The sequence below is a fragment of the Dinoponera quadriceps genome, unplaced genomic scaffold (assembly GCF_001313825.1).
Source record: "Dinoponera quadriceps isolate SergipeBrazil2010 unplaced genomic scaffold, ASM131382v1 scaffold3164, whole genome shotgun sequence".
NCBI classification, from domain to species: domain Eukaryota; kingdom Metazoa; phylum Arthropoda; class Insecta; order Hymenoptera; family Formicidae; genus Dinoponera; species Dinoponera quadriceps.
The window spans coordinates 36,168-63,906 of NW_014557186.1; the positions used below are offsets into that span (position 1 = coordinate 36,168).

Below are 27,739 nucleotides of genomic sequence, written 5' to 3' on the forward strand. Positions count from 1 at the left end.
GGGTACGTATTAATAAAAATCGGCAGTTATGATCAAACTTGTCATTTATTTATTTATTAATTAATATTGGAACTTAAGTCTATTTTTTTCCTATTCTACGACCAACGAGGACGGACTGGCATGATCTGCATCGCAAACGCGTATTGTGTCTTCGTCAGCGCGTGGACGTAACGTGTGACGCATGATTAAAACTGTTTATGTTCCCGCTATTTTAGCACCTGAGCATGCATCCACGATGAATGAGTGGACTTCAGCGACATTACAGAAGGCATCTGGAACGCCAAGAGCGCAAGGAGCAACCCAGGAAGCGATACCGCTCAGTTCACCATCGCAGACGAGCGGGCCACCACTGTCACCCTGTGGAATGCAGAAAGAAAAAAGAATGCCCCCTTTAATTTCAATATTTTAGTTGCCAAAAGATTGTTTGCACAGTAGTATTCGGATATAAATCATATTCGGATCAATTATTCAGGGGCTGTCGAGGAAAAGAAAATTATATTCCCGTGAATACATCCCGTATAGACACCAAGAGTCCCTCCGAAACAGACTCTAGTTAATATAATCGACGATTTAAAATCATCATCAGTCAGACATTTTACCTGTTCCTGTTCTTGCTAAAATAGATAGAAATGGTAAATTTTTCGTTCGGATGATAAATGACACAAATAGAAACTGGTGCTGGCGATTTTGCCGGTTATTCGTCGATTAGTATAATCCGAATTTAGCGAGACATTCTAATCCAGTAGATATTAACGGTAACATTACCATATCAATATTATAATTTCCCACTCATTAATGGAAATTCAATATGACATATGTTATATGTGCACAGTTATATCTGTCTGAATTCGAAATTATAATATTGATGTAATGTTAATTTCATTTATTTATCAAGATGATATTTACGCTGCAAGCACCGATTCCACGCCTGGCGTATGCGCACAGATGAACGTTGTAGAGTGCAATATTTCCGTGAGCCTTTTTGCAACGATCGTTGTCAACTATCTTAGTGTACGCCTTGAGAAGGTACGGCGCAACGGGCACGAACGAAACTGAGCTCGTCTGACCCCATCCGGACATGATGCACTGAGTACCAACGCTAGGCTTTCGGGTGGCCAGTTTAATAGAGGATTGGAGTTCGTTGAACTGGATCGGTTCTTTGAGCTGAAACAGATGAAACGAGCACGATCGGATTGATAAAACAGGAAGGAGATACATCGTACGTCGGGCGTTTGTAAAAATTAAAGCATTCTTGTTGCGTTTAGCGCCGAGCGTTGCAACGGACATGTGTATTTTAATATATATTAAAAATTATTTTAATATATAATTATATATAAACAATTCCCTAACAGAATAGAAAATAATATGAAGGGATCGAATTTTCAGGTAATACCCAAATAATACTCATGAGTGCATTAAGGTGATAGTGACAGCATTAATGTAAAGTTAAAACAGGAATATTATGAGAACTTGCGTTAATGGATGAAATGTGTATACTTATATGGCGTCATACAAGAAGAATCTCATTTTTATGTCAACTATTGAATTCGATAGGATAAAAAGTAAAACAGAAGAAAAAAATATTTAAAACATTACAGGTATCTACATATTGAAAATATTTCTATTTGTAAAATGTCAATACCCAGTATGTTTCATATGTTTCGATCGATTTTAAAGTAAAATATAAACCAGAAAAACATTTAGGAAAAACGTTGGAGAGAGCAAAAGTAGGGTCTAGATTTCCCACTTAACATCGCGAGTATGAAATTGGTGATTTGGATCTGCGAAAAGGCACTCGTGTCGCGTGTCTCGATGATGCATTTTACATCGTCGCTTCCAATTATACGAGTGTCGATTTAAACACAGCTCGTTCGCATACGCATGCTTAAGTGGAATAACAATATATGGACTCACTTTGAGCACAGCGACGTCGTTCGCCCAGGAATGCTCTTCGGTTCCCATATAATTTGGATGAACTATACCGTATTTAACTGGACGCTCTACGCCTCCGCTGCTTTCCAGAATTCCAGTGACAACTTTTAAGCTGTTATAAGGTGGTGGTGCGACGTCAACCAAACAGTGAGCAGCAGTCACTATGCATGTCGGGGTCACGATGCTGCAGCCGCATATATGGCCGTCCGGCACTCTTACGCTACATTGGTGCGGAAACTCGCCCGGCGCAGCGGGCGTGCCGCCGACAATCGCCTCGGGCTCGTCTGCGAACGTTTCTGCAAAGAATTATGCAAAAATAATCCCCATGAAGTTTCTGCAAGAGAATGATCTCAAGGAGCCAAAAACAGCAGTACAAAATATCCTGTTGGAAATATTGTTATGTAAAATTAGACCTGATAAAATTATACAGGACATCTTATATTGTATAAAAGTGGCCGCAATTAGAAATTTAGAATTATTTTAAAAATATCTCCAGAGTTGGGAATAACACTTTTACAAAATAACTCATTACCGTTATTCGTTATTCGCTGGAAAAAATCATACACTGCCATTACCATTATTCGTTATCTACTAAAAAAAAAATACTCCGTTAATTATACTTATCTTGAAAAGGGCAATTTATTATCGTTATCGTTACTTAAGAAGTAAGGATTCGTCGCAATGTCCATTATTTGTTTCACGAAGTTTTTAAAACATCTTTTACGATTTATTACTCATCCCACATATTTTACATATCCCAAGTAACAATAAAAATAACCATTATATTCATTAGTGTTATTATTTAAAACATGTAATTATTTTATTTTTACCGTTATTTATAAAAAACGAATGACATAGTTACCAAACTGAAACAAAATCTTCCATGAAGACTCCCGTTTCTTCTTTGAACTAATTCGATACGCAATTTTTATCGAAAACTGACGCGATAGATGAGCGAACGTTTTGTTGAAAGCGGAAATAACTGTCTACAATATCTTGTTGAACTATATTATTTAGTTTTACTTACGTTGTGCGAAAACGCCAAGTACTAAGACAACAATTAGAGGCAACATATTTGGTGATTATAGATGCGGATCGGGTCAGTAATAAAATCGCGAGTAGGGAGAATCCAACGTCCATTTTATATTGAGTTCTTAATATCACGTAACGAACAGGTGGTTAATATTTGTTACGGCAAATAAGAGCACCTGACATCTGCATTTCGATAAGACAAATGTGACAGAAATAAAAAAATGTGATCTTAATTACAGCGCAAAATGAAAAGTCAAGGTAAAAAAAAAAAGGAATCTTAATTATAACGCAATATGAAAAGTTAAAATAGTTTGAGGCCGTGACAATACTATTGAAAAGATAATAATTCATTCAACATGAAGAAGCTCGACAAATCTGTGCTAAATGTTTGTAAATACGATATATGATAGCTGACATTATCACAAGAAAAGATGATTCAAACTTACATAATGTTCAAAAACTGAAAAGGAAGTAATCCTTTTTCGCACTTTGATGTATTAGATGCTTACAAGAGTTCGTAAGGTCACAAATAAATAGCTGTAGTAGCGACTTAGAAATTGTTTTCCTTTAAAGTGCCTTTAAGTTTTTATACGAATTTCCTATATGGATCCCCGTTTATTTTTTCCAATAGAAACATTTGTAAATTATTTTTTAATACTCACGATTGTTTTATTTCATCTGCGTAAATTAATTATTATTATGAAAGTGTAATTTTCTATTTTTAGTTCGGGATTGATATTTCGTATGTATGTAGACATACAATATGTTCATAATAGTATGTAAAAAAAGAAAATGATGCGCGCATGTTGTACGGAATATAAATCCGTACACGGTGCCCGGCTCCTCATCTACGAAAATTGCGGATGTAGCACGGACATGCTCCAAACGATAATATTATCGGCAGCACTGGAAAATGGATGTAGCATCGTAGTTCCGCCTTAAAAATAGGTGCAGATGGCGCATCAAACAGTGCTTCTTCGCGGTCCTCCGAAAATCTATGTCCATGGCTACTCTGTGGGTGCTTTCACATGCTGCGTAACATGCGTCAGCCAATCAAATCCGCCATGGTAATTGGGTAATTGAGACGATTTGATTGGCTGACGCAAGTTATGCTCATGCAAGTTACATCGCATGAGAAAATAGCCTTATTGTTCATTACATGCCAGAAAAGCCAGATAAAGCAGTTGAAAAATTTCTGATTCTGTAAACGTGAATCGGACCGCAGCCTATGAAAACCGGCCTAAATGTCGATGGTTAAAACAGATACCGACATATCGTCGGTAATTCAAGATGGCAACCGCTCAGTGAAGTGTAAATTTACAGTTCTGTTGCACACGTGCTACGTAATTGTTGATTATTGACGATGTTTTCTCGATTTTGCAACTTGTGTCATCAAACTACGAAAGTTCAGTTCGTAAATTTGCAGAGATGCTATGTAAGTGCGATTTTTATTTCCTCTTATTCGATTTTCCCACTTAATATTATATGAAAAATTTTGGACATTCTGCATACGGAGAACTTGTATAAATTAACATTATTTGTTACAGAGGAAAGGTTTTAATAACAAAAAGAAAAGTAAAGTGACCAGTATTAAGTTACCAGAAAAGACCGAAAACAGAACACCTATCATTGCCTGCAGGAGAAAGGAATTCAACTTTTACAAGGGACAAACATATTCTAAGTTTGAGCCTATATCGCTGGTTACCAAAGGATGGCATCATTATAAATCCAAAGGGGATTACTTCTTTATACATCCTCTTGAAGATGTACGGTATTAATTAATTATTAATTTCTCACTATTTGGTATTTAATATTTCCTAAAGTTATTTTTATTTGTGAATGTCTTCTATATATTGTCAATATTTCAGGTAGAAACGGAAGCATATGGTAAAATAGATTCTTTTGAGGACTTCGGGTTAAATTTGAAACTGATAGATATTTTAGAAAGATATAGCATTACAAGGCCTCTAAAGATACAGATAAATGGAATACCCAAAATAATGAATGGTGCAAACACTATCATAACAGCAGAAACTGGTTGTGGAAAAACGTTGACTTATCTCCTGCCTATGATACATAAGATTCTAACATGGAAAACATTGAAGGAGAGATCGTACAATACCCCATTGGGACTGATCGTAACACCCACACGAGAATTAGCATTTCAAATTGGGGTTTGTATTATACATTCTTCCGGCAGAGCTAATTGTACGTGTATATGCATCTTTGACGAGCATATCTTTTGCAGCTGGAAGTAGAAAAGATATGTCAATATCTTAACATCATTACAAAGACTATTACTGGTGGAAAGACAAAAAAGATATTGTTAGATCCTCCCGTAGGGTATGTCGATATCATTGTGGCTAGTTTTGGAGTTATCAGTAAGTTAACCTCAAACAATGTTTACGATCTAAACATGGTCAGGCACATTGTATTGGATGAAGCAGATGCATTATTCGACGAGACGTTTGAAGATAAGCTGCAAGTGTTCTTGAAAAAAGTGCCGGTACGTTTACAAGTTTCTTCATTCATGTTGCTGATCTAACATTTATAAATCTAAACATATCTTTCGTGAAATATATTTTAAGGTCGGCTTTGTGCAAAATATAGATAATGCTGAGTTTCCGAGCAGTGCCCAATTCACGCTAACGTCCGCAACTATGCCTGGCAGAACGTCCGAAGTTCTGGGTAATATTGTAAACGTAGGTGCTCCTGGAATTGATGTAGCGCTAAAATCACAGGGGTCTCATGTTCGTTTATTATCTCGCAGGTGGAATCTTTAGTACAGGTGACTTCAGACAAACTGCATCACGTTCTCGTGCCACAAAAGTTTATGAGAATTGGGCCAAGCGACAAACCGAGGGAGCTTTTGAAGTATATCAAGCCGAAGGTAGCGAACAAGGAGCCGGTGATCATATTCACCAACAGCAGTCGCACTTGCAATTGGGTCGACATGTTCTTGTCCAACAGTAACATAGAATCGGTTCACTTGCACGGTACCATGCCCGTGTATATGAGAAGCAACAAGTATGCCAACTTCAAGAGTGGTAGGTGCAACGTGTTGTGCACCACCAACGCGGGCTCCCGAGGTTTGGACACGGTATCGGTACGCCACGTGTTGAACTACGAATTTCCGTTCGATACCGCTGATTACATACACAGGTATTTAATAATCTATCTCATATGCCGTAAATCTGAGTTATGTGCATGCGTATTCACGCGACTAATTCCTAAGCAGGCAACATGAAATGTCGATAGAACTTATAAATTTATGTGCTATTATTTATATCCTGCATTAGAAATAATATTGCAAATACACGGTTAAGACTCAGAGATGTACAAGTTGAAATTAGTCAAAGTCAATCCGAAAAGTAGAAGCATCGTCGGTATTTCTTTCCCTTTCGAATTTAATAGTATCGTATTACAATAGTAATAATAGTTGCAATGATATTATACATGTCGACATTGTGGTATTATATTATTGTGTACGAGGGAAAAAAAGCTCTGTTTCTGCAACGGAATGGGGACCAGGTGAAAACTCGGTGACAAGAAATGAACATCCCCGCGACCGAGAACATTCGTGATGAGCGTTCAACCGCGTTAAAACTCGGTTGAGACAACAAAAGAGCTGAATTGACTGAACAGGAACCTCCTACAGGAATCTTTCTGTTCTTATGACCGAGTTATCGTCTGGTCCCCAGGCAACGGAAAATTCATTCACACCAACGGAATTGTTTTTCTCCGGAATTTCTATACATATGTGCAAGGCGAACTTCAACAAACCGTTGCGGTTTCAGATGCGGTAGAACCGGAAGAATTGGCAGCAACAAGCACTGCAGGGTGACGAATTTTGTGAGCACTATGGCGGAAATCGGCCTGGTGCGGAAGATAGAGTGGGCGACGCGGAAAATGAAACCTATACCGATCTGCAATATTTACGATTCGCAGAAAAACGATATTTCCGAAGAGCCGCTGGACTTGAACGCCGACGATACGAATGTCCAGGAGGAGGAGGAATTGAGCCCAATGCCCTTTAATGTACCATATTAGAGTATCGTGCAAATAAAATGTCTCCACTCGTTTAATTTTCTCACGGTTACGCGGAAGTTACGCGAAGTTGCTGCTCGATAGCCGCGGGCTCGCGTCGATAACGTTCGCTTTTTGCGTAGCTTATTTCATTCAAGTTCCTCGAAGACAGTCGCGCTAGCGCTTTGCGAAGAAACCCGCGGAGTGCTGTGTCCGATCGACCGATTAAGCGAAATTAGCGTCGCCTCTAACTCAGTTTGATCTCTTAAAGAGACTTCGTCCCGAATCATCGTGCACGTCGACTGGTCGCGGCTTGTCGGATTAATTACCGCGGCCTACGCCGAAAGTTGTCCGTCGGAACTTCGTTCGGGCACGCACCTCCCCTCTTTCCTACGAGCGAACTTCTTTCGAATTCACTTTAATCTCACCTTTTCGTAGGCACATTACGCGTAGATAATGACACTGGAGCAATTTTCGCTCGTAGGTCCCATGGATACGGCGCGTTCGTCGCGGACGAGGGAATTAATCGGGCGTCCTACGCGGCCCGAACGCTTCCCCCGCCCGCTTCCTCGGCTTCTCCTGGTCTCTTTTATCGCGCCGATTCCTGAATTCCGAGTTTCAGTTTCCAGGGAGGAAACCACGACCCACACACACAGCGCACGTGCGTGTGCCCATCCGTTCGTCCAATGTCTCGTCACGTCCGGCCGGCACTCCCACACCGGACGCCCACACGCGCGGCAAATAGCAATACTCCCCCGGACAGTGGCAGACCGTCCGTCTAGACCGTCGTTGCCGCTGGTCGTCGTCGTCATCGTTGCTTTATTATTCGCGCTGGGTTTTAGCGAAATTAAACGCGCCCGGCACGCGTCGCCGTTTGTTCGTGCCACGTGGTGGTGGGTGCGCCGGGTCGTGTCACCGCGGCACACGAAAGAACCGTGTCCCACGATAGCGTCCCATGAGAGACGCCTCGATGGGGAAACGAAGGACGAATTACGTCCGCCAATACCCGTCAGCCGGTGCGTTATTCGCGAGAAACGGCGTGAACGGCTCGCGGCCCTTCAAGGAATAGAGATAATAAGATATAAAAACGTTTCATATATACATAAAACAAAAAACAATATATATATATATTTTTTTTTTCTAATGAATCTGTCAGTATTAACACTCTTATCATTTGCTCAATAATTATCGACTGACTTTTCCTTGTGTATTGATGATCATTAGACATTTTGAAGGTTGACTGTGAATCAACTTCTAAGCACTGTAGGCACAAATTACATAGAATAGAACTTCGACGGTGTTCCTAATCCTAGTCAGATTCCCATACGAAAATATTCAGTCACTCTAACGGAGTGTCGTTCTTCCCGCGCACGAATGTACCCGGTCACGGTAACAGAGGTATTATTTCTTGTCACCGAGTTTCCACCTGCTCCCTATTCACTCGCAGGAACAGCTTCTTCCCGTGCGCGCGAATTTACCGTAGAGACGCGCCGGCGAATGAACGCGTTATATCTGTCGGGAATATCGTTCGACGATTTGCGCAATGCGCTCGCTAAGCGGAGCTCGAACTTTTACCGCGCGCATCTATCCTTTAAATGCCAATTAAGGTATCTTTCTTCCTCCGTTCTCCTATGACGCGTGAGACTCAATTCAATTTAATCTCGTCCCGTTAAATGCAACGAGACGGGGCTTTACATTCTTAATTATCTCCGGTCGCCTCTATTCCGCCTCTGTTCGTCGTCTCGTGCGCCACGTCTTCCCCGTGGTTGCTGTAATCGCTCGAGACGAGATGGTTTCGCGCTCCCGGACACGCTTCTGTTGCGTTCGCGATTTAACACGCGTCGTTAGCGTCCACGCGCTCCGAAAGTGCCGCGGTCACGCCTTTAGTACACCGTCATTAAAGTTACATCTGCGAGCGAGCGTGCCGCGAGGAACGGTAAATGCGAGCGATGAGTTGCCGGTAGTGACGGTGCGGATGATAATGGACTAATTAGCGTGGGTAGCCGCGTGACATGTAGGACAAGGGGCAGCTCGGAGACGGCCGGCGGTGTAACATCTACGCGGGAGATCTCGCCCGATCTTAACCAGACCCGTACGTGCCGCACGCACAGCTGCCGACAGGCGTCGTAAACCACGCTGTGGTTTCGCTGGAGTTTATTTAATCCGTTTCCCCATCTCTAAAATTGGACGACTCCCTGAAATGAAATGTTTTCAATCGAGCGACCTTTGACGTTCCTGCGCGGGAAAAATAATTCCGGCGTAACTGAATTTCTCCTGGGGACCGGATGAAAATCGGACTGTAAAAATAGAAAAATTCCTGTAGGAGGTTCTTTCCCGATCGATTCAGCTATCTCGTCTTAAAGTTTTAAGTTTGTATTCACGGTTGGATCTTGTATATTTAAGACCGTCTCAAGTTCATCATCGGTTGCTTCGTAGCTTCGGTGAAATGAGCTGTGCAGCGTTCGAAGATGAACTTAAGACGGTTTTAAACGTAAGATCTGAATGTGAATACAGCCTCAGTGCAGTTGAATGTTCACGCGAATGTTCTCAATTGCGGTAACAGAGATATCATTTCTCGTCCTTATTCAGTTACAAGGACTGACCCGAGTAGCACAGTTAGTTTCACATGTGTTCTTTAAGCATATGCGGTGCGATTATGAAACGTTACATACGTTTAAAGGGCGTATATGAAGCTAATATGCGCTACCTGGGGAGTTCACTTTCCTTGCGACCAGTTTCAAACAGGTAGGATAGAGCGGGGCTCTGTCCGTCCAGTTCAGTACTTTACAGCTGAGAAACACGAGTATGCATTGTACTTATGTCAGTTTTGGTGCTTCTCTGTTTGTATAATATATTAGGTTGGTGCGTATGAAATGTCGCATTCTCTTTACATGCGGACGTTTTCCTCCCTGTTTTCGTTATACTTTTGTATTTGGCATAACCTCATTCATACTCGTATTGTCCATTGCCAGAGACTCATTTCAACAAAATAGGTTTTCTCGAAGGTCTTCCCTTTTTTATTTCTTTTGAGTTTATTACCGATATGAATTCTGCCGACATTCGCGTCATTTTCTTATATGAGTACAAACTTGGTAATAGTGCTGCAAAAGCTGCACGCAACATAAACCAAGCGTTTGGGGAGAATACGGTTAACAATCGGAAAGTGCAGCGTTGGTTCGAAAAATTTCGGACTGGCGATTTTTCACTGCAAAATGAGCCGCGCGGAAGACCCAAAACGTCTGTGAATAATGATGACCTGAAGGCTCTAGTGGAAGCGGATCCAGCCGTATCCACGAGGGAACTTGCTATCAGGATGAAAGTTGACCATACAACGATATTGAGACACCAAATTGTACTCCCATCGCTTGTGAATCGGCATGGCCCGCTACTGCTCCATGACAACGCTCGGCCGCACACATCGCACAAAACAATTGCGAAACTGAACGAACTGGAATATGAAGTTTTGCAGCATCCACCATATTCACCGGATCTCTCGCCGACCGATTTTCATTTTTTCAAGCATTTAGAGCTGTTTTTAAGAGGCAAACACCATGAAAATGAAGACAGTCTAAAAAACTCGATATCAGAGTTTATTAATTCTAAAGACCAAAATTTTTTTAAGACAGGCATCTACGCTTTAAAATCTCGTTGGGAGAAGTGTATTGAAGCGAATGGAGCATACTTTGATTGAATAAACAGCTTTTGAAGAAAGATATACAGTTTTATACAATCACTTAAGAATCCGACATTTCATATGCACCAACCTAATAGAAACCCGAGCACATTCAAGCGCGCAGACTTACGATGGACGCAAATCCCCGACAGACGTCCGGCGGATATGCTCACCGGGCCAATTCGAGAGTTTCGTTAATTAGTTAAACGCCGAGGCAAGGTAATACACGATATAAAACTAAATGCTAGCACCGACGTTACTCGGGCTTGATTAATTGAATCATTTTCAAAATCAGCAACGCGCGAGCGTAACGACAAGGAAATAATTATGTATCGCGTTAATTGTTTTGATTAGGGGCCTGTACACGAGGAACAAGCGCTGTCTGCGCGTAGGCTGCACGTAAAAAGATAACTCACAGACGTCTTCACGTTCGTAGTCGCGGACTATTATTGTTTACGCGGAGATGCCCAACACTGGCTTCTCCACCAACGAGCACCCGCATCCAGCCATGACCGGAGAAAATGTACGATTTCTTGGAAACGCTCGTCCCGATGACAATGACCCGCACTGGGGGAAAATAGGCCAGTTATAGTTTGAGGGAGTTTCGTTTGGGTGTTGCGTAGGTGACGGAAATGACGTGCGTGAGAATCGTGATCGAGAATATTACGTATCGTGAGTGAGATAACTCATACTTAAATTTAGAATTAGACGCGAGTTTTTCAGTTAAATCAGTATCGTAGATATAATGTCATACATGTCATATGATTCAACTAAGTTAAGAGCTGACTTGAAATTTAAATTTGAGTATTTTTCGTGAGGCAAGCTCCAAGTAAAGATTACTAATACGGGGTTAAGACAGTCGATTGTTCAGACGAATGTTTTCGGTCGCGATTAAAATGATTGTTTCCCTCTACCAAGTTTACGTCCGGTCCTTCATTAAAAATTTTTTCTTTGTAGGAAGACGCATCACACGACGTCCCAGATAAAATAGAGAACAGTTACCAGCAAGGCAGCGACAAATGATAATGACGGTTTGTTAACCGTGACCGTTAATGAAAAAAAAAAATACAATCTTATCGTCGGTCAATTATTTCGCACCTGCAAGTTGAAAAATCGTAATTATGACTATACGAGGTGAAAAGAATATGAATATACGAAGCGAGGAAAAGTTTCAAACAAATCGGTCATAGATCCACTATCCACCATCAAGCACATTATTGTTATTCGTATAATCGTCGATTTCGCACGGTGAAGCCGAATTTTTCGACGAGTGCAAATTGCCCCGGAAATCTTCCATCTCCGATATCGCCGCGCTACGTAATACGTATCCGTCAGCGTTTCACGCGAGAGTTTCGACACACGTCTGGAACGGGAAATTGATTTCGGTCGTGGCCGGTCGATTTTTTGCCGCACACGCCATGCACCCTAATTCGATTTTGATACTTACCTAAGGTTTCTCGTGACCTTCCTGACGAGGAAGTGTTTCGTCAAGTCATTCCTGCACAGGAACCGAATCGAGAGCGGAGCCGGCGTAACCGCGTGCTAATCATTATCACGATTTGGCGGAAAAAACAAGATAGTGAGATAACGTGTATAGTTACAATTTAAATCAATAGTAACAATATTAGACATTTGATAGCATTTATCAGGATAATATTATCAGGGTTGGATGATAAATAGTTACTCAGCTAAAAATAAAAGTTAAAAATTTAATAACATTTGACTTAACTAGTTTTAAATAAATTTGAATTAATTAATTAATTAACTAAAGAAATAAAGTAAATAAATTAACTTTTAAGTTAAACTAGTTCACTTAAAATGCGTTAACTTTAACTTATTAATATTTCGCTTCGATTTCAGTCTGTAAAAAAAAAAACAAATATAATCTGATTTCTACAAGTATACGAGAATTTTTTCAAATTTTTATATAGTCTGGAACAATGTAAAAAAACTGTTCTAGCCCTCGAAGTTGCAGGTTGCTGACCGAAGGTGCTAAATTACACGTTGCTGGCGGAGAGAATTCAATTAGTTTTAGTTTAAGTAACTTCTAACTTAGCTAAATTAATTTTGTAGGCCATTAACTTTTAACTTAACTTGATTCAAAATAAAAATTAAATTACTCAACCCTAGCATATGTTTACTTTATAAATCTTCCAACACGATGAAGTTGCATCAGACACGTCTATAAACTGATGTAATCGCATTATAGTTTTGAAGGGTAGGAAAAACCAATTTTTTTTTTTCAAATTTTCGGGGATTTTTCTACCTTTGGAAAAGAAAGCGAAAAAATCCGTGGAAAGTGTGAAAAAAAGATTTTTTTAACATTATAAAAGCACCATGAATTTCAAATTTGATATTCTGATTTGGAAAACTGCAAGGCTGAATTCCGATGTTCACTGGCAATACCGAAAATCTATCATTCATATCGCATTTACCGTAGATTTTTAATCCCGACATCGAATATCGGGCACGCAGCCCGAGTTGAAATCCACTTCTTTAATTTGAGAACGTGAGGGGAGAGGACGACAATAAACAACGGTGAATACACGCGGCCGATGAAATCCGGCGAGTCATTCTATACACCTCGTCCCTCTTTCGTTCCGTCTCTCAGGCCCGGGCGGTCCGTTGCCGCGTTCTCGCCTCATTTTTCAGAGTGCCGAAAGTGCGAGGAGGAAGAGACCACGGCTGGGAACAACGGGGCTCCCTGTCTCCCTTTAGTCATCTCTACGCGCTCCGTTCGGCGTCTCGCGTTCTGAGGAATCGGAGTGCTCCAATGTTACGGAATACTCTACCGACAGGCACGCGGTCGTTCGAAGCTTAACGGCGGCGGCGGCGAAGTAGGGAACGAATACTGCGAGAGAAAGGAGGGGGGAGGGGGAAGGTATCGCCGTTGACCGGTCCGCCGGGAGCAACTTCAGTCGTTCCGCGGAGCGCAAGCAGTCGACGTTGTGCGACGTGCGCCGGTGTTCGCACGAGAATTCTCGCAGCTCTTTCCGCACGGGATCCTTTCCTCTCACGTGCGCGCGCGATCTCCCCGAGCGATCGTCGATCGAGATCACGGAAATCGTGAACTGCCCGGCGAGAGAGAGAGAAGGAGGGAGAAGAAGGAGAAACGGAGTTCGAGTTGACGTTACGTTCGAGTTACTTGACGCGCGGCTGACTTCAGTGCGATACCCGCCATCGAGGTGTGCATCGATGTAACTCGTTAACAACAAACCGAGAAAGAGCGAGAGAAAGAAGAGAAGAAGAAGGTGGAGAGCTGTGCCGCATGTTGTCCGTCGTCGCGAGGAAGGTGCTCGCGAACGCGGTTTCGTCGGCGCGATCGGATCGCGACAGTGGGATCGATTCGATCTGCGATACGCGACGGTGAGAGATCGGAGCGTGAATTCCATTCGCGCATACACACACACACGCGTGCGCGCTACTCTTCGTGCACTTTGTAGTCGGCGGTGGCACTCGCGTGTATCGAGAGTTCGGCGTCGGTTACGTGTGAGCGTTACGCACGTTCAATTCTCGCGACACCGTCGGCGAGTGCTTCGTCGTGAAACTTTCGGCCGGTGATATCGAACGACGCCGCGAAAGATCCGCGAACGGAGAGGAGGTGACACACGCGACGACGCGCAGAAGATCGCGATCGAATCGATCGGAGTGATTAACCGTAAGTGATCGCTGGTGCGGGTTCCTTGTTGGTGATCTGTGCGAGTACGAGGGAGAAGAGAGAGGGGGGTGGAGGAAGAGGAGTCACGCGACCGGCGGGAGCGTCGCGTGAAGGCAGCGGAACGTCGCGTCGTACGGTTTGGTGCTCCGAGGGGGAACCGGAAGCCGCTATATTGGAGAAGAAGCGGGAAAGCGGCGTGCCGCTCTTCTGTGTGCCGCGGCAGAGGCGCTCGTCCCAGCCCGGAAACGTGAGTAATTTCTCCGATGATATTCAACGCGAGTCTTCTTCGCTGGTACCCAAGTCGGAATTTGAGGGTCCTTTAAGCGAAAAGCCTTTAAAGCCTTCCAAGCCTTTGACTCTGCAACGTAGCAGGAGCTACGGTAGCAAAATGGGTTCAGTTCTACTGATGTAACTCCTGCTTTGGCCATGATGATGTCTTGGGTTTCCATCTCCGCTGTTTCGAACATCAAAATAGGTTGTTTCACGCAGCATCGAAGTTAAATCTGTACATTCAGAGAAAAATATAGTAACATGGGTGACGATTATGTAAGTTTTGTGTGTACAGTCAATATGTGTTGTTTAATAAACCGTTATAATTGTAGTAAATATAAACGAATATTAATAAATAAATAGCAAGTATATAATGGAAAATTGAATATGGATTGTTACGGTGACTGTAGTTATTGAGAACTATAGTTTGTGCTATGCTATACCATTCAGATTTAGTAGCAATAACTATAAAATAGTTTATTAAATTATATACATTTATTTTACACGTAAAGTTCATGTAGTTGTCATCTTTATCGTTGTCCCAATTATATATTTTTCTCCGAGTATGTAGAATTAAAAGTTTAAGAGAAAATTTAACAAGTGTATTCGAAGTAATCTTTTAGTATATAAGCTATTTAAATAAGCGCAAATTATCCTTGAGAATCAAAGCAGCATTAAAATATCGACTCGGGTAACCCATAAATCGCCACAACAAGAGTGACTTTCACCAAACTAATTAAACTAATCGATAAATAATAATAAGAATTTCCAACATCAATTTCCAGTCGTGTAACTTATCGTGCAACATTAATCGAAGTATTAATCATTTCTATCCATGTTAATAAGATAGAGCAGGTAAGATTTGATTGGAAATTTAAGATAGCAATTTTAAATCATCGATTAGATTAATCAGAGTTTGGTGAAAGTCGCCCTTAAGATTGTAACACTTTTTTCGATGAGTTTCGCAATGCATCTCGTATTCAATGGGAAAATACATCTCCTGGGAATTATTAAGAAATAATTTCTCCTATCGGACACGGGATCCATTGTGAAACTCATCAAGAAAAAATGTTGCAATCTTTAATCTGCCGACTGTGTACTTGCGATTTGTGCAATCGATATCGCACTGTCAGTTGAAACGCTGATAAGCGATAACGCTGATAATAGTCATTAATACATTGACTTGACTAAGCGTTATACTGGATTGTTTAGGTGTTGTGCATTGATCATTCTAATAATTATCATTATTACCTACGATCTGTATGACAAATTGAAATAACTGACATTTTCACCATTCCGATGCTGGTTATATTCAGCGCACTTTAATTGTGCTCTCGCTGCGACCCAGTTGGCAAAGATTAAATAATAGTTTATTCATAAAAACTGGCTTGATCGAAGAATAACGTGGTAATGAATACCCATATCCAGCGGTTTCAACTGGTTGCAAAGCAAACGGTTTCTCAAGCGGTAATCGTCGCGCTAAGTAAACATCAGAAAATGCCTATTCGCGACGATTCGTTAATTTCGTTAATCCGACGAAAAACGACGGGAGAATTAAGGGACACGCGACTTACATTTCACCGTGACACTCCCGTTGTTTATTTATTTATGGTACACTGAGTTTCAAAATGGCTTGAACACTTTTTTTTCTTGACACAGTTTAGAATGTAACCATCGATCCTGTAAGAGAACTAATTTTTGAAAAATAAAATAATTCTCTGAGTGGACCATTGTTTGTGTTCCAAACTGCACTGCAAAAAAGTGTTCTGACCGTTTTGAAACTCAATGTTCGTACGTTTAAAAAAAGTGCTACTCCATACTTCTATCAAAATAATTACTTCGTACAAATATTTATTAGAATTAAAAATATAATTGATTATATACAATATGATATTTCCTTGGTATGAATAAACATTTATTTGAATATGTTAAAATAATTATGACAAGTATTAAATTCATAATATTGAGAATATATCAAAATTTATTTTTAGAATATATTAATTGAATATAAAAATCTAAATTTGAACCTAACTAGGTTTCTTAAGTAGAAAAAAATGTTAAATAATTCTAGTAAATACTCTATTATAGTAAGATTCTAAATTTAGAATCTTATTTCGCACTTATATTCAGTTACAAATTAAGGCATTATTGCATTCAAATAAGTATTTACTACAAGCTATTAAAATATTCTTAAATTGATAAAAATATTAGTTTATTTAAGAAGTTGAAAAACAATTAATTACGTTTACTTGATTCTAGTATTTTTTTCTCGCGATCAAAGCTCGATTGTATCTCGCGTGTGTCTTGCGAACAAAGCTCGATTCGAAACTATGACCGTATTCTGAACTATCTTTTATTGATAAAAGCGTCTACAAAGGAGGCCCAGAAATGACTTGATTGGCTGAAAAGCCATATTCAAGGCACTTTTATCGATAAAATAGAGTTCAGAATACTTTATTCTTTATGAACATATTTCGAATTTTGTCCTCTGTTCTCTGAGAGAACCACCTAGAGTAAACTTGGTTTCAAGAAAATGCCGGGAACTACGGGAAAGTGTCGGTCGACAGGATCGAAAACGCAAAACCGTCAGAGAAGTATGATCGGAGCGCGCATGAGAGATCGATTGAAAGTAATCCCTGCGATCAAGCTCGACGATGTAATTGGGTCGCGGCTGGCATAATTAAAACGAATGAAACGATCGCCCCCTCCTTCTCTCCCGCGTACCATAGCGACGTAATGATTCGAAGTCATTAATACGACGTGCGAGACATAATCTCGCCGACGACAAGGTCGGTGCATACATCGACATTGATGACGTGTAAGCCACATACGAGTTCCTGGCGTAGACTCACTCGCGTATAATTAATCTCCGCGATTGATAATTAGCGAGGTGGAATTTCCTCACGTGCGATTACCATGGCATCACGAGCTCTCGCAGCTCCATGGGATCGCGTGCTGTTGTTCACGCAACTGCGCCACGTAACGATCGTTATAACGTACCGCGATAATTTTCCATTTTCTAATCGTATACCGTCTCGGCACTGTACGCCTACGAGAAGAATCGTCGCTCTCATGACGATAACATTTTCAATATATTATTAAATATAAAGATGGAAGGCTCGCACAATGTATTGAGAAAGTGATGTATTGAGAGTAATATCAGTAATTAGATATTTTTCACGTATTTCTCCAGTAAGATTTTTATTTGGAGCACAATTAGGTAACGTATAATTAAAATATAATGTTGCATTGAAACAAATGTTGGTTGAATTTATTTGAGAACGAATAAAACAAGCGCGATTTAGTTAAAGGAAGAAGCAGAATTTCTGGTTATAAGAGCTAAATTTGGTTCATACATAGAGAAAAAAAAACTTCTTTTTTTTTTTAGGAAAATTAGTGTTTTAAATTTCTATTTTTCTATCCAGGAAAAATATTTTCTAAAATTAAAATTCCAATATTCTCAATATTATGAAGTTATATACATACGTGTGTAATTAAATATTATTTAATATAATTTACATACAACGTGAAATATTCCCGTCTCTCTGCATTTATGTCAGGATGACGTCGATCGTTCTCGTCCCGTATTGATGATACTTTTATACCACCCACGTATCATCAGTGGATCATCGTTGAAGAATTAAGCGCGTCAAAGCGCGGTGATACACACGTGGGATGTTATTGCGTGGACGGAAACCCTCGGCATTGCTCAATCGTGCACAGTAAAATCGGTCGTAATAGTCGTCCCCTCCACATGTCGCGTCCCGCCGAGCTCTCGATAAGGTCTCTCACACCTGAACTTTCAACGTCATGCCGTCGTTCGCAAGTGACCTTTCCGACAGGCACATTCGCGATTCGGGTGACTTTTTCATCTCGAGTTCACTCGAGACAATCCGTCTTGATCCAGACGACCTTGTTTTCTAACAAAAGAAAGAAACGATTTCCGTCTTTGACATAAATGAAGAATAGTGTAGAATAGAGGGAGCGCCGAGAGAGAAAGAGAGAAGTCACCATTGTGTGACATCGCCGGCGATACGCGCGCGGATATGCTTGAGAACACCGAAGAAATTCACCACTGTTCGTTTAATGCACAGGGTGTGGCGGTAACGATGGTATATCCGCGAAGATGAGACGGTTCTTTGCGCAAGAATAAATCGAAAGATCGTGGAACATCTCTCTTTCTCGAGCGAGACCTCGTTTTCGAGAAAACGGGAGAATGTACCAATGTCGTGCTTCTTTGAAGTTTACAAAAAAAGAAAAAAAAAACACGGTTGGATCGACAAATCGGTTACCGTCATTATAAAAAAAAATTCTGTCCATTGAACGAATCACGCGTTGACGCAACAATACGTTGCGCTGACACATTTGCTGAAAAAATTGCAATCATTGAATCAATCGATAACTTATCACAGCAGTAGTGGTAGTGCTGTTACTAACCTCGCTGTGTTCCGTATGCTGGATTCGTTAATGCATCAGTTGATATGATTTACATACATCTTGTAAGCCTCTATCAATCACAATATCAGCCGATCCATTACTGAACCCAGTATAAGGAACACAGCAAGTTTAGTTACAGTACTATCAACTTGTTAACTAAAAAATATATCCTCGATATATCCAGCAGAACACACGTTGTTTGGGTAAATATCACTTTACTTTAGTATAAATAAAAATTTATTTTTGGAGGTAGGGCTAGCACAATAGACATGAATTAGTCTCCGTGTTGGAAAACAATCGGTTGCTTACCGCACGTATCGGAAAAACATCGAATACATAATGTATGATAATACAATCAGCCGCAATCGCGTCGATCTTTTGTGAGAATGTCGCCGTTTAACGGCGGAATGGGCGACCTTATCGTTTTCTTTCCGATCTGATTAACCTCGCTGATCTTATTCGCCGCTATTCCTACGCAACGTAGCGAATGACCTGAATTTCGTTTTGTCGCATTGCTCGTGGGAAAGAAATTTCTAAGCGGTCTTGCTCGGCGGTAAATTCCACGATGAGTTATTTCTAGATGAGTTATATACGATTCGCAGTTGCTTTCTAATGGAACGCCGCCGGAATTGCCCCCCAATTAAACGTAGCGTAAAGTCGCGGCCCTGTATATATTTTCATCTTAATTACCCCGCTCTCGACATTAATTGCAGGTATCGCATCAAATTCCGGGAAAATTGATTCACAAGTTCGTCGTAGCGGGATCGTCGTGAAGCTGATCGTTCTATCAAAAAAAAAAAAAAAAAAAAACANAAAAACATCTCTCGTCTTTTCGCGTAAAACGCCTCCGGCGCGGGTCGTCGTCGTATCGTCAGTCGGAATTCCCGTAGTATTTTTTTTTCCATCAATTCCTAAGTGATTATTTCTAAAGAGAAGATTCCACGCCGCATATATACGTCTTCGACGGGCGAGGTTTAATCGATCACGAGTCGAACAGTCGAGTCCCCGCGGTTTTTCCGCTGCGACAAGGTCAGCCTCCCAATCCACAGTCGCTCATCGATACCTCGGGCGATAGATATCGCGTGGGCAGTCCTTATAAGGGTCGCGTTGCTCGACGATGTACGCATCGACGTGGTCCTGTCCCGTGGCCTCGTCCGGGCGACGGTCGTACGTTCCCCGTGAATTTATTCGCGAGGTCGCGCTTTAATGAGGGCGTCGTGACGCGATCGGCGAGTCAACGAACGTCTCTCTCTCTTCCGTGAATTTCCGAGAGAAATCTCGCCGCTAAATGTCAATCGCGCGAATACGTCAGAGCGGAAAGGCGAGTCATTGACGCCTTTGATCTCGCGTTTTCTTTTTTTATCTTTTCCCCCGGAAGGCACCGTTTCGCTTAAAAGCGCGCGCGCGTCGATGCACGCACCGTGCAAACAAAACTATGCCGACCGATGAAAAGACTTTCTTGCGTCTCGTCTCGTACGTGCGCGCGCGGCAACGGCTTTTGCATATTACGTTTGCGCAGAGACATGTGCGGAACACATGGTACTTTTTGAAAATAGCCCCCACGGCTCTCACGGTACTCCACCTGTCGCGCGAAATATAGAAAATGTCACTTGGCCACCGGACTTTGCGGAATTCAGTTAAAAGGTCGCCGAAGCGTCGTAACTGTCCGTTCCCGCGGTCCTCGAAATAGCCGAATTAAAAAGCACCGTATTACTAATTGGAGATTTTACGAGAAAAAAATATCATTTACTAGTTCACGTCTCGCATAAATTAACGAAATGAAACAGGAAAGCGTGTATTCCTCCCAGTGGGATGCGCGAAATGATATTAATAAGAAGGAGAAGTAGGATGATGTATCCATATATTTCAATAATTTTATTCCCCATGTAACATACGTTACATATTCGAAATCAGACCGACCACGCTTGTCGAACAAGCGAAAAAGTCGCGAGGAAGATAATTATTTAGAGGTGATACAACAATTACGTCACGCCACAAGGGGGAGGGGTCTGTTAGCTTCGGTGACGACTGTGATGGCAGGGGGGGGAGTAAAGGTCATGAAACGTCACATGCTCTCGGCATACAGTATTTATTTTCGTGTTAGATCTAAAGAAATCTAATAATATAATATAGAGATAGAGAGGAGGAATAATTCCACATGTGACGTAATATTGAATCCAAATGCGTTCTTTGCGACAAAATGTGACGAGAGAGGAGAGGGAAGGTAAAAAATATTGAAATTTCGCGTGACATAATTGTTGAATGGTCCCTTATGGCAACTTTTAAATCTTCAACATAACGTATCTTTATAGCTAAGCAAATTAAAATTTTGTTAAATTAGATTTGTAATTTAACATTTGAAATTAATCGAGAAAAATAATCTTGTTCATTCTTGGCTGTCCAAAGCTTAGCTCACTAAAAATTTCACTTTTTTCAATCGCTTGTATCCTGAAAATTAATGTCTCGATATTTTTAAGAAAAAATCAAATTGTTTGGAGATCTCTTGGTAAAGTTAATGTCGCGAGAACTGGGGCACCCTATATATTATGTACAGATAATATTTTATCGTTTTCATTTAATATTTCTATTAATAAGTTCATGAAATTATTTCTACTTCTTTTATTAAAACTGCTATCTATATATAAGTGACGTGGCAGTCTAAGCGTTAAAGAAACGAGACAAACTTTTATACCAATCCAATATTGTCCTAGCAGGAGCGCACGTGTACGCAGCTTTCGACGAACGTTCGGTGTCTTCGCTCAAATGACCTGGTATGCGCGGTATCGGTCGCGGTCGCGCGCGGTCCTGCTCTTAAAATTCCTCAAAAATTTAGGCCCCTCCCACGGAAGAAGCGTTCGGGAATTCGTTACATTGCCGTTACCGAGAGAAAAAGAAAGAAGGGAGAACGGTCTTTGTGTCCCACGCAACGTGTCATTGTATTCTCGTCGCGTATGGCTTATGGCAGTTCGTTATTACGCCTACTTCCGGTCGTCGGATCGCCGCGCGGATGACTCTCGCGTACCGTAAACACGCTCCTCGGACCTTATCCAGTCAGTATAGTCTGAGGAATTTTCCGAATTTTTCGGCTTCCTCGCGACGGTATTTGCTCGAGAAATCTCCCGGTGTTGTCCTTTCGTCGACTTGGTTCGACGGTAAAAACACCTTTTTTTTTTTTACGATCGTTTTAGCTTCTGTTGATCGAAAAGGGGAAAGCTGTCGCGTAAAATCGACTCGACGATGAAAATCGAGACGACGAGGCTGAGTAAAAGCATTCCCAGCGCAGTTCGAGAAATTTTTCGAATTTTCGGCTGCGTCGCCACGGTATTTACACGAGAAATCTCCCAGGGATTGTTGCCCTTCGTTATCTTTATCCAACGGTAACATTTTTTAATGAACGATGGAAAAAGGAAGCTCTCGTGTAAGATTAACTCAACGATGGGAATCGAATAGTGAGATTGAGTAAAAATATATAGAATATTTTTTTCGAATTATCATGAAAGGTACTCGAGGATTTTTGTGGAATTTTTTCCAAGTTGTGTCTAATTTTTTACGACGAGAACTTCGCTTAAACCGTGAACACGCGACGTGCCTGTTAAAAGTCTTAACTTGTAACTGCGGTTTAGCACGACTCGTGTAGATGCACTTTTTATGCGGCACACAACGCTTCGTCGCTTCTTCGGGGCTCAGAATTATCTGTTGGTTTCCTCCTCGTGTCCGGGAATGACACACGCAGGCACGCCCGCGTTTAGAAGACAGGACTGTTTTTTCTTGGAACGTCAAGACTAACGTCTGGCGTGGAATTTTGGAACAGCTGCTCGCGCGTATCTAATCGGCTTTGACTTTCTACCTATGCGTGGCGATAGACAGTTTCTATACTTTTATACTCGATATATTTATAGAAAGACAATGCACCATTTATCGTAACCGATACGTTAGGAGCATGGAGATTAGAGCTTCCAAATGTCCAGATCTGATTATCTGGATGTACGTGATCGTTTCCGATCCGGAAGCTATCTCGTACAACCATATTGTCTTAAAACCGGCCTTAAAACCATATTGTTCAGATAATCCGGATCTGTTCATATTATAAGAAGAGATCCGTACCCGAATTTGGACTCGAATTAAAAAAAAATATAACAAAAAAAGAACAGATCAATATAAAATTACGTGAAAGAATTATTATTCAAATGTATAAATAGGGACACACAATTATCCCAATTAGACATTAAGAGCATTTGACTTTTAGATCCCTCTTATAGTGAAAAAAGAAATATATAAGACGGTGGCACCGAGATTTATATCGCGCTCGGGGGCAGACTAATCGATACCATCGGCACCTATCGTCCCGTGATCGTCGCAAATCTCGCAATTGCGTCAATAAAGTATCGACGAGCAAGGCTTGCCCGTCTCTTCTTCTCCACGCAATCGGCGAGTCCGCGAGAGATCGCCTCGCAGCGACACGCGTGAGGCACGCATGGCGCGCGCGATCGCGCGTAAATTCCGGCCGATTCTCTCCAATTAATGCGTATCTTACGGTGCATCCCGCGGCAACGCATCGGGAACGTATACCTGGCCGAGTCATCCGGTGTCATGCTCGAACACGCTCCGTGCAGGTTTAAGCCTGTTTCGCGCGGATGAGGAGTGTTGTTAGAAATGGATCGTCCTTAAATAAGCCGATTCGCCAGACGGTGCACCATGGTCACGTGATATTCTTTCCGTTCTTTTTGTGAAATTGTCTATACAAAGGAAATAATTGTTTTCCCCTGGGACTTTTCTCACGCATCTTGCCGTACATAACAGCATCCGTGCGATGAATAGGTATGTATAGTCGGCAACAGGCGTTCCTAATTGGCAGAATATTATTTCTCTCCAAAAATTGAAACGGAGGGCTTTTCTTTAGTGAAATCTACTTACCCTGCCTATCTCGAAAAGTCCCGGATCGTCCCTCTATTTTCCTCCGAGATACAATTTGTCACGAAGACACTATTATTGGTCGTTCACGATTCAAAAAGTGCACATGTCATTTGATTGGTTTTACGAAAGGGACGGCTCCCATTTTTCAACAAAGAGATAGAGAAAACGCCGTCCCACGTGCACCGATCGCGTCTATTATCGAATACTTCTCTTACCTTGATACCTTACCATTCCCCGGGGAAAGGGAGGACAGAACGAGGCGAAGATCTATTACCGAAGTACAACGCGGCACAAGAAGTGGGACACATAAGTATGATACGGGCTTTCGGCCGCGCACGGCCGCGCTACGTGGGGGAGTGCATTGACTTCTCGACTTGATAAACGTTGGCGAACGAGGTGGAGTCGAGCCGAGCTGGGCCGTGTCGGCCGCGATGCCGAACTCTCTCGCGGCCAGAACGCCGCTTCCTCCTCGAGCTCGTGGGTGAAAGCACGAGAGAAAGGGGCGCAGGGGGAGAGTACGGGCGCGGGAAAGAGCTGTGGAAGGACCGTTGTCTCGAGATGAATTCCTCTACCAGCCCTTTCGACCCCTCCTTTTTCCTTTCGCGAGGGTTCCGTTTCGCTGGCGCGTTAAAAAAAAGATCTGCTTGTCATCGGGCGAAGTGATAGACGAAAGGGCTTCTGGAGGGCGCGAGATATTGCAAGGATAGTCGAGAGACCGGGAGGCTCTTTTTTCTCTTCTTCTTCTCTCTCTTTCTTCCTGTTGCTCCCTCTATTCGGAGATTTTTAGGGACTCTCGAAGGATCTCAATGAGATCGAGAGAATCGCAGGAAGATAATGGATTTCGGTACACTATTGTGCCTCACGACCACCTCCGGCGCTTGGAATCGGCTTTCGTGCGTGAGTGAGAACTCACCTCGAGGCGTTTACGGTGAATTAGAACAATCATTCGATAGCTCAGTGGGCCGGTTAATTTAAAGAGAGCTTTTCTGTCAACTTGACCTGAATTGACCGTCCACCCACTGTGGTAAGGTAATAAGGAGGAGTTCATTTCGCGTGTATAATATAGAGGAAAAATATTAAAGCTGACATTGGAAAATGAATATGTATATATATATATATTTTTTTTTTCCTCTGTTCTATAATCCTAACCCTGTTGAGAAAAACTAAGTAGGAATCTATATAGGAAGTTCATATGGAATTCTATGGTTGCCCCTCGGGGATTCGCGCCGGAATATATCGTGACGTTCTCTCTCGCGTTTGTGGAGATGACAACGCAGCGACATTCTGCGTGATTATTAATGGATCCGCAAATCGGAGCAGTTAACGGGTTAATCTCCTTTCCCCCGCTCGCTGCATCGAGTTATACCACGATTTCACAACGCTCTAATTGCCCTAGCACACCTTGCTGGACGTATCGCTTTTACGATTACGGCGTTAGTGCGGTACTTGAGCGTCTAACGTTCGGCACAGTAACACCGTTTGCTTCGATGACGCGCTACCGACAACAATCTAACGTTTGCCCAGCAATACTCGGCGTAATTCCATCTTCCGAGAAAGCCTAATCTTCGAGGGAAGGAAATTCCCCATTGTACCTATCTTTACGACCGCCTATGACTCGCAACGAGAGCGACTGGACCGTTTCCTGCGACGATAAAACTTCCCCTCCCGACGTTATCGAGTTATTAGGAGCTATCGTGCCGTTGCCTCCGGCTGGAGGGACGGGATACAAGTTCTTTAAAACCGACCAATCGCAATTAATTAGGGCCGGAAGCGCCGATTGGCTACTCCTGGTAGTTCACGAGAGGCTCCGCTGGCAGACTCTTTCATTCGACCTCTCCGCTTCTCGTCGCAGCTTAATGAACACGCGATTGTCGCTCGCGCCGCACGCTCGCTCGCGATAGCACCACTTGATATCGACTTTATCGATTTTTATCTGGAGCCGGTAACGCGTTAGGCGGCCGACCACGCGAACGTCAAATCTAAATTGCGTTCCTCGGTGCAAGTCATTACGGTCAACTCTTAACGCGCGCGAGTGTTGCGATAAAATATCGTTTCTTTCTCTCGAAATTGTTCAGAATGGGGCCGTACTTAAACACGAATGAGAAGTTACGGTACTTTCACTCTAAGCGATAGTGAAAATAGCGCCACTCCAAGTCGCAAAGAGTGTTGCACCCGAGTTTAGAATGAACTGTGACTTTATGTGAACGAATGTTACAATAGGTTATTCAAGCGAGGAAATTTGTTGTGGGATATATCATATTTACTTTACAGTTTCGAGTGCAAGTGTTCGCTCAACGATTCAGAGTGGACAATTCACTTCGTACGAGCGAAAAGTTATTCGAATCCGAGTGACTCGATTATCACTCTACTCTTCTACGCGTAAATAGAAAAACATCATTTTACCGATAAGAAAAATATGACTCGGTGTATTTTTCCACTTTTAAGTAATCAGTTAACTTCAAGTGATCAGTAAACAGTTATCTTCAACAAAAAATTTAGTCTCTTTTCAAGAATATTATAAAACTTTAAGAAAAGTTACAGATTCGATTAATTTATATGAGCAGCTCAATTTTCGTCCTAATTTAATATTCTTGATTGAAGTATACTAAATCTACTAGGGTTCAGAATATATTTTGATTAAATTAGATGTTTATGATGAACTTGTAGGAGATATATTTGCATGCATATAAACTTAGAAAATACTTTGAACGAGTGAAATTTATTTGTATGTTGTATGTATCTTGCTGCGCGTAATGAGATTTCTAAAGAAATTTCGAAAGTTCTTCGTGGAATCATTACGCGAACATCGCATTGTGAATTACTTCGGTTCGATTGAGTTCTCACGGTCGGTATAGTGTCAACAGCGGTTGTTGCATTACATATTCCCCTCGCCGTGTAAGGCTTGGCCTTCGATGGTGTTTCTCCGCTATAGCCATAACTCGAAATCACGAGAAGCTCCTCTCTCTCGGGTGCAGATCGTATCAATAACGGTGTCGGCGGCTTTCGAGAAATCCAATAAAAGCGGGGCAAGAGGAGGAAAAGGAGGAGGAGGAGGAGGAGAAATTCCACGGGAATCTCTTAGCGGAGATTCCTGGGGGGACCGTTCCTGGGGAGGGGAGGGAAGGAAGGCGGACGTCTCTCTTTTCTTCGAGGAGAAGGCGGCCCGTGTCGCCGCGCGTATCCCGCATTCTTCCGTGTCGGCAGCATTGTTTACGCGCGAGCGACCGGCGTACACAAAAGATGCAATACGAGCGCATTCTTGAGCACACGCGGCCCACCCTCTCGCGGAAACGCACGCTTGTATCGCGCGGGTGCGGCACGAATGGTTGCGTGAAAAATCGCCCCGGGGTGCATATTTTAATTCGAGCAACGGAATGCCAGAATGACACGGGGGAAGGGGAACAGGGAGACATTGAACCTAGGGGACCGTCCGTTCTTTGTGCCCGCGTCCTGTGCGCTGTAACGACGCGGGGCCGAATGCTACAATACGGCGGCGCCCTTGTATTCGTGCCTCGCTCGTGGTGACCGGTTAATACCACGTGTAACGTTACATCGCGAGTAAACGCCGGCAGCCACGTTATTATCGCGTCACGCGAGCTCGCATTGCGCACTTCGCCGTACGTTATTTTGTTAAGAATAGCATTAACAAACTCGCCGCTGCCTATTATCGATTCGTAGACGCGCTGCGATCCATCCACTTGTGTTTCTAAGGCTGCGTTTCAAAATCCTACCCAACGAGTGGAATAACATTTAACTGACCATACATGATAAAGAAATCTTCATTTTTTTTTATCCTG

General features: G+C 42.2%; 3 protein-coding genes across 3 annotated transcripts in view; 2 read left to right on the top strand and 1 right to left on the bottom strand.

Annotated features, from left to right (window-relative positions):
• Nucleotides 1-879: 879 nt before the first annotated feature.
• Nucleotides 880-3,005, bottom strand: LOC106748761 (chymotrypsin-2-like). The gene is made up of 3 exons (XM_014627608.1): nt 2,960-3,005; nt 1,915-2,228; nt 880-1,164 (listed from the first exon to the last, which is right to left on the bottom strand). Exons 1-3 carry the CDS (start codon nt 3,003-3,005, stop codon nt 880-882), a joined length of 645 nt encoding a protein of 214 aa, XP_014483094.1.
• Nucleotides 3,006-4,194: 1,189 nt separating this feature from the next.
• Nucleotides 4,195-7,049, top strand: LOC106748763 (probable ATP-dependent RNA helicase DDX28). The gene is made up of 7 exons (XM_014627610.1): nt 4,195-4,399; nt 4,512-4,730; nt 4,833-5,138; nt 5,213-5,470; nt 5,553-5,666; nt 5,735-6,126; nt 6,762-7,049. Exons 1-7 carry the CDS (start codon nt 4,328-4,330, stop codon nt 7,012-7,014), a joined length of 1,614 nt encoding a protein of 537 aa, XP_014483096.1. The 5' UTR covers nt 4,195-4,327; the 3' UTR covers nt 7,015-7,049.
• Nucleotides 7,050-14,325: 7,276 nt separating this feature from the next.
• Nucleotides 14,326-27,739, top strand: part of LOC106748769 (signal-induced proliferation-associated 1-like protein 1) — an 82,897-nt gene continuing 69,483 nt past the window's right edge. Inside the window, exon 1 of the mRNA XM_014627624.1 lies at nt 14,326-14,568. The gene's annotated coding sequence lies outside the window, so the exon portion shown is untranslated. The remainder of the gene's footprint in view (nt 14,569-27,739) is intronic.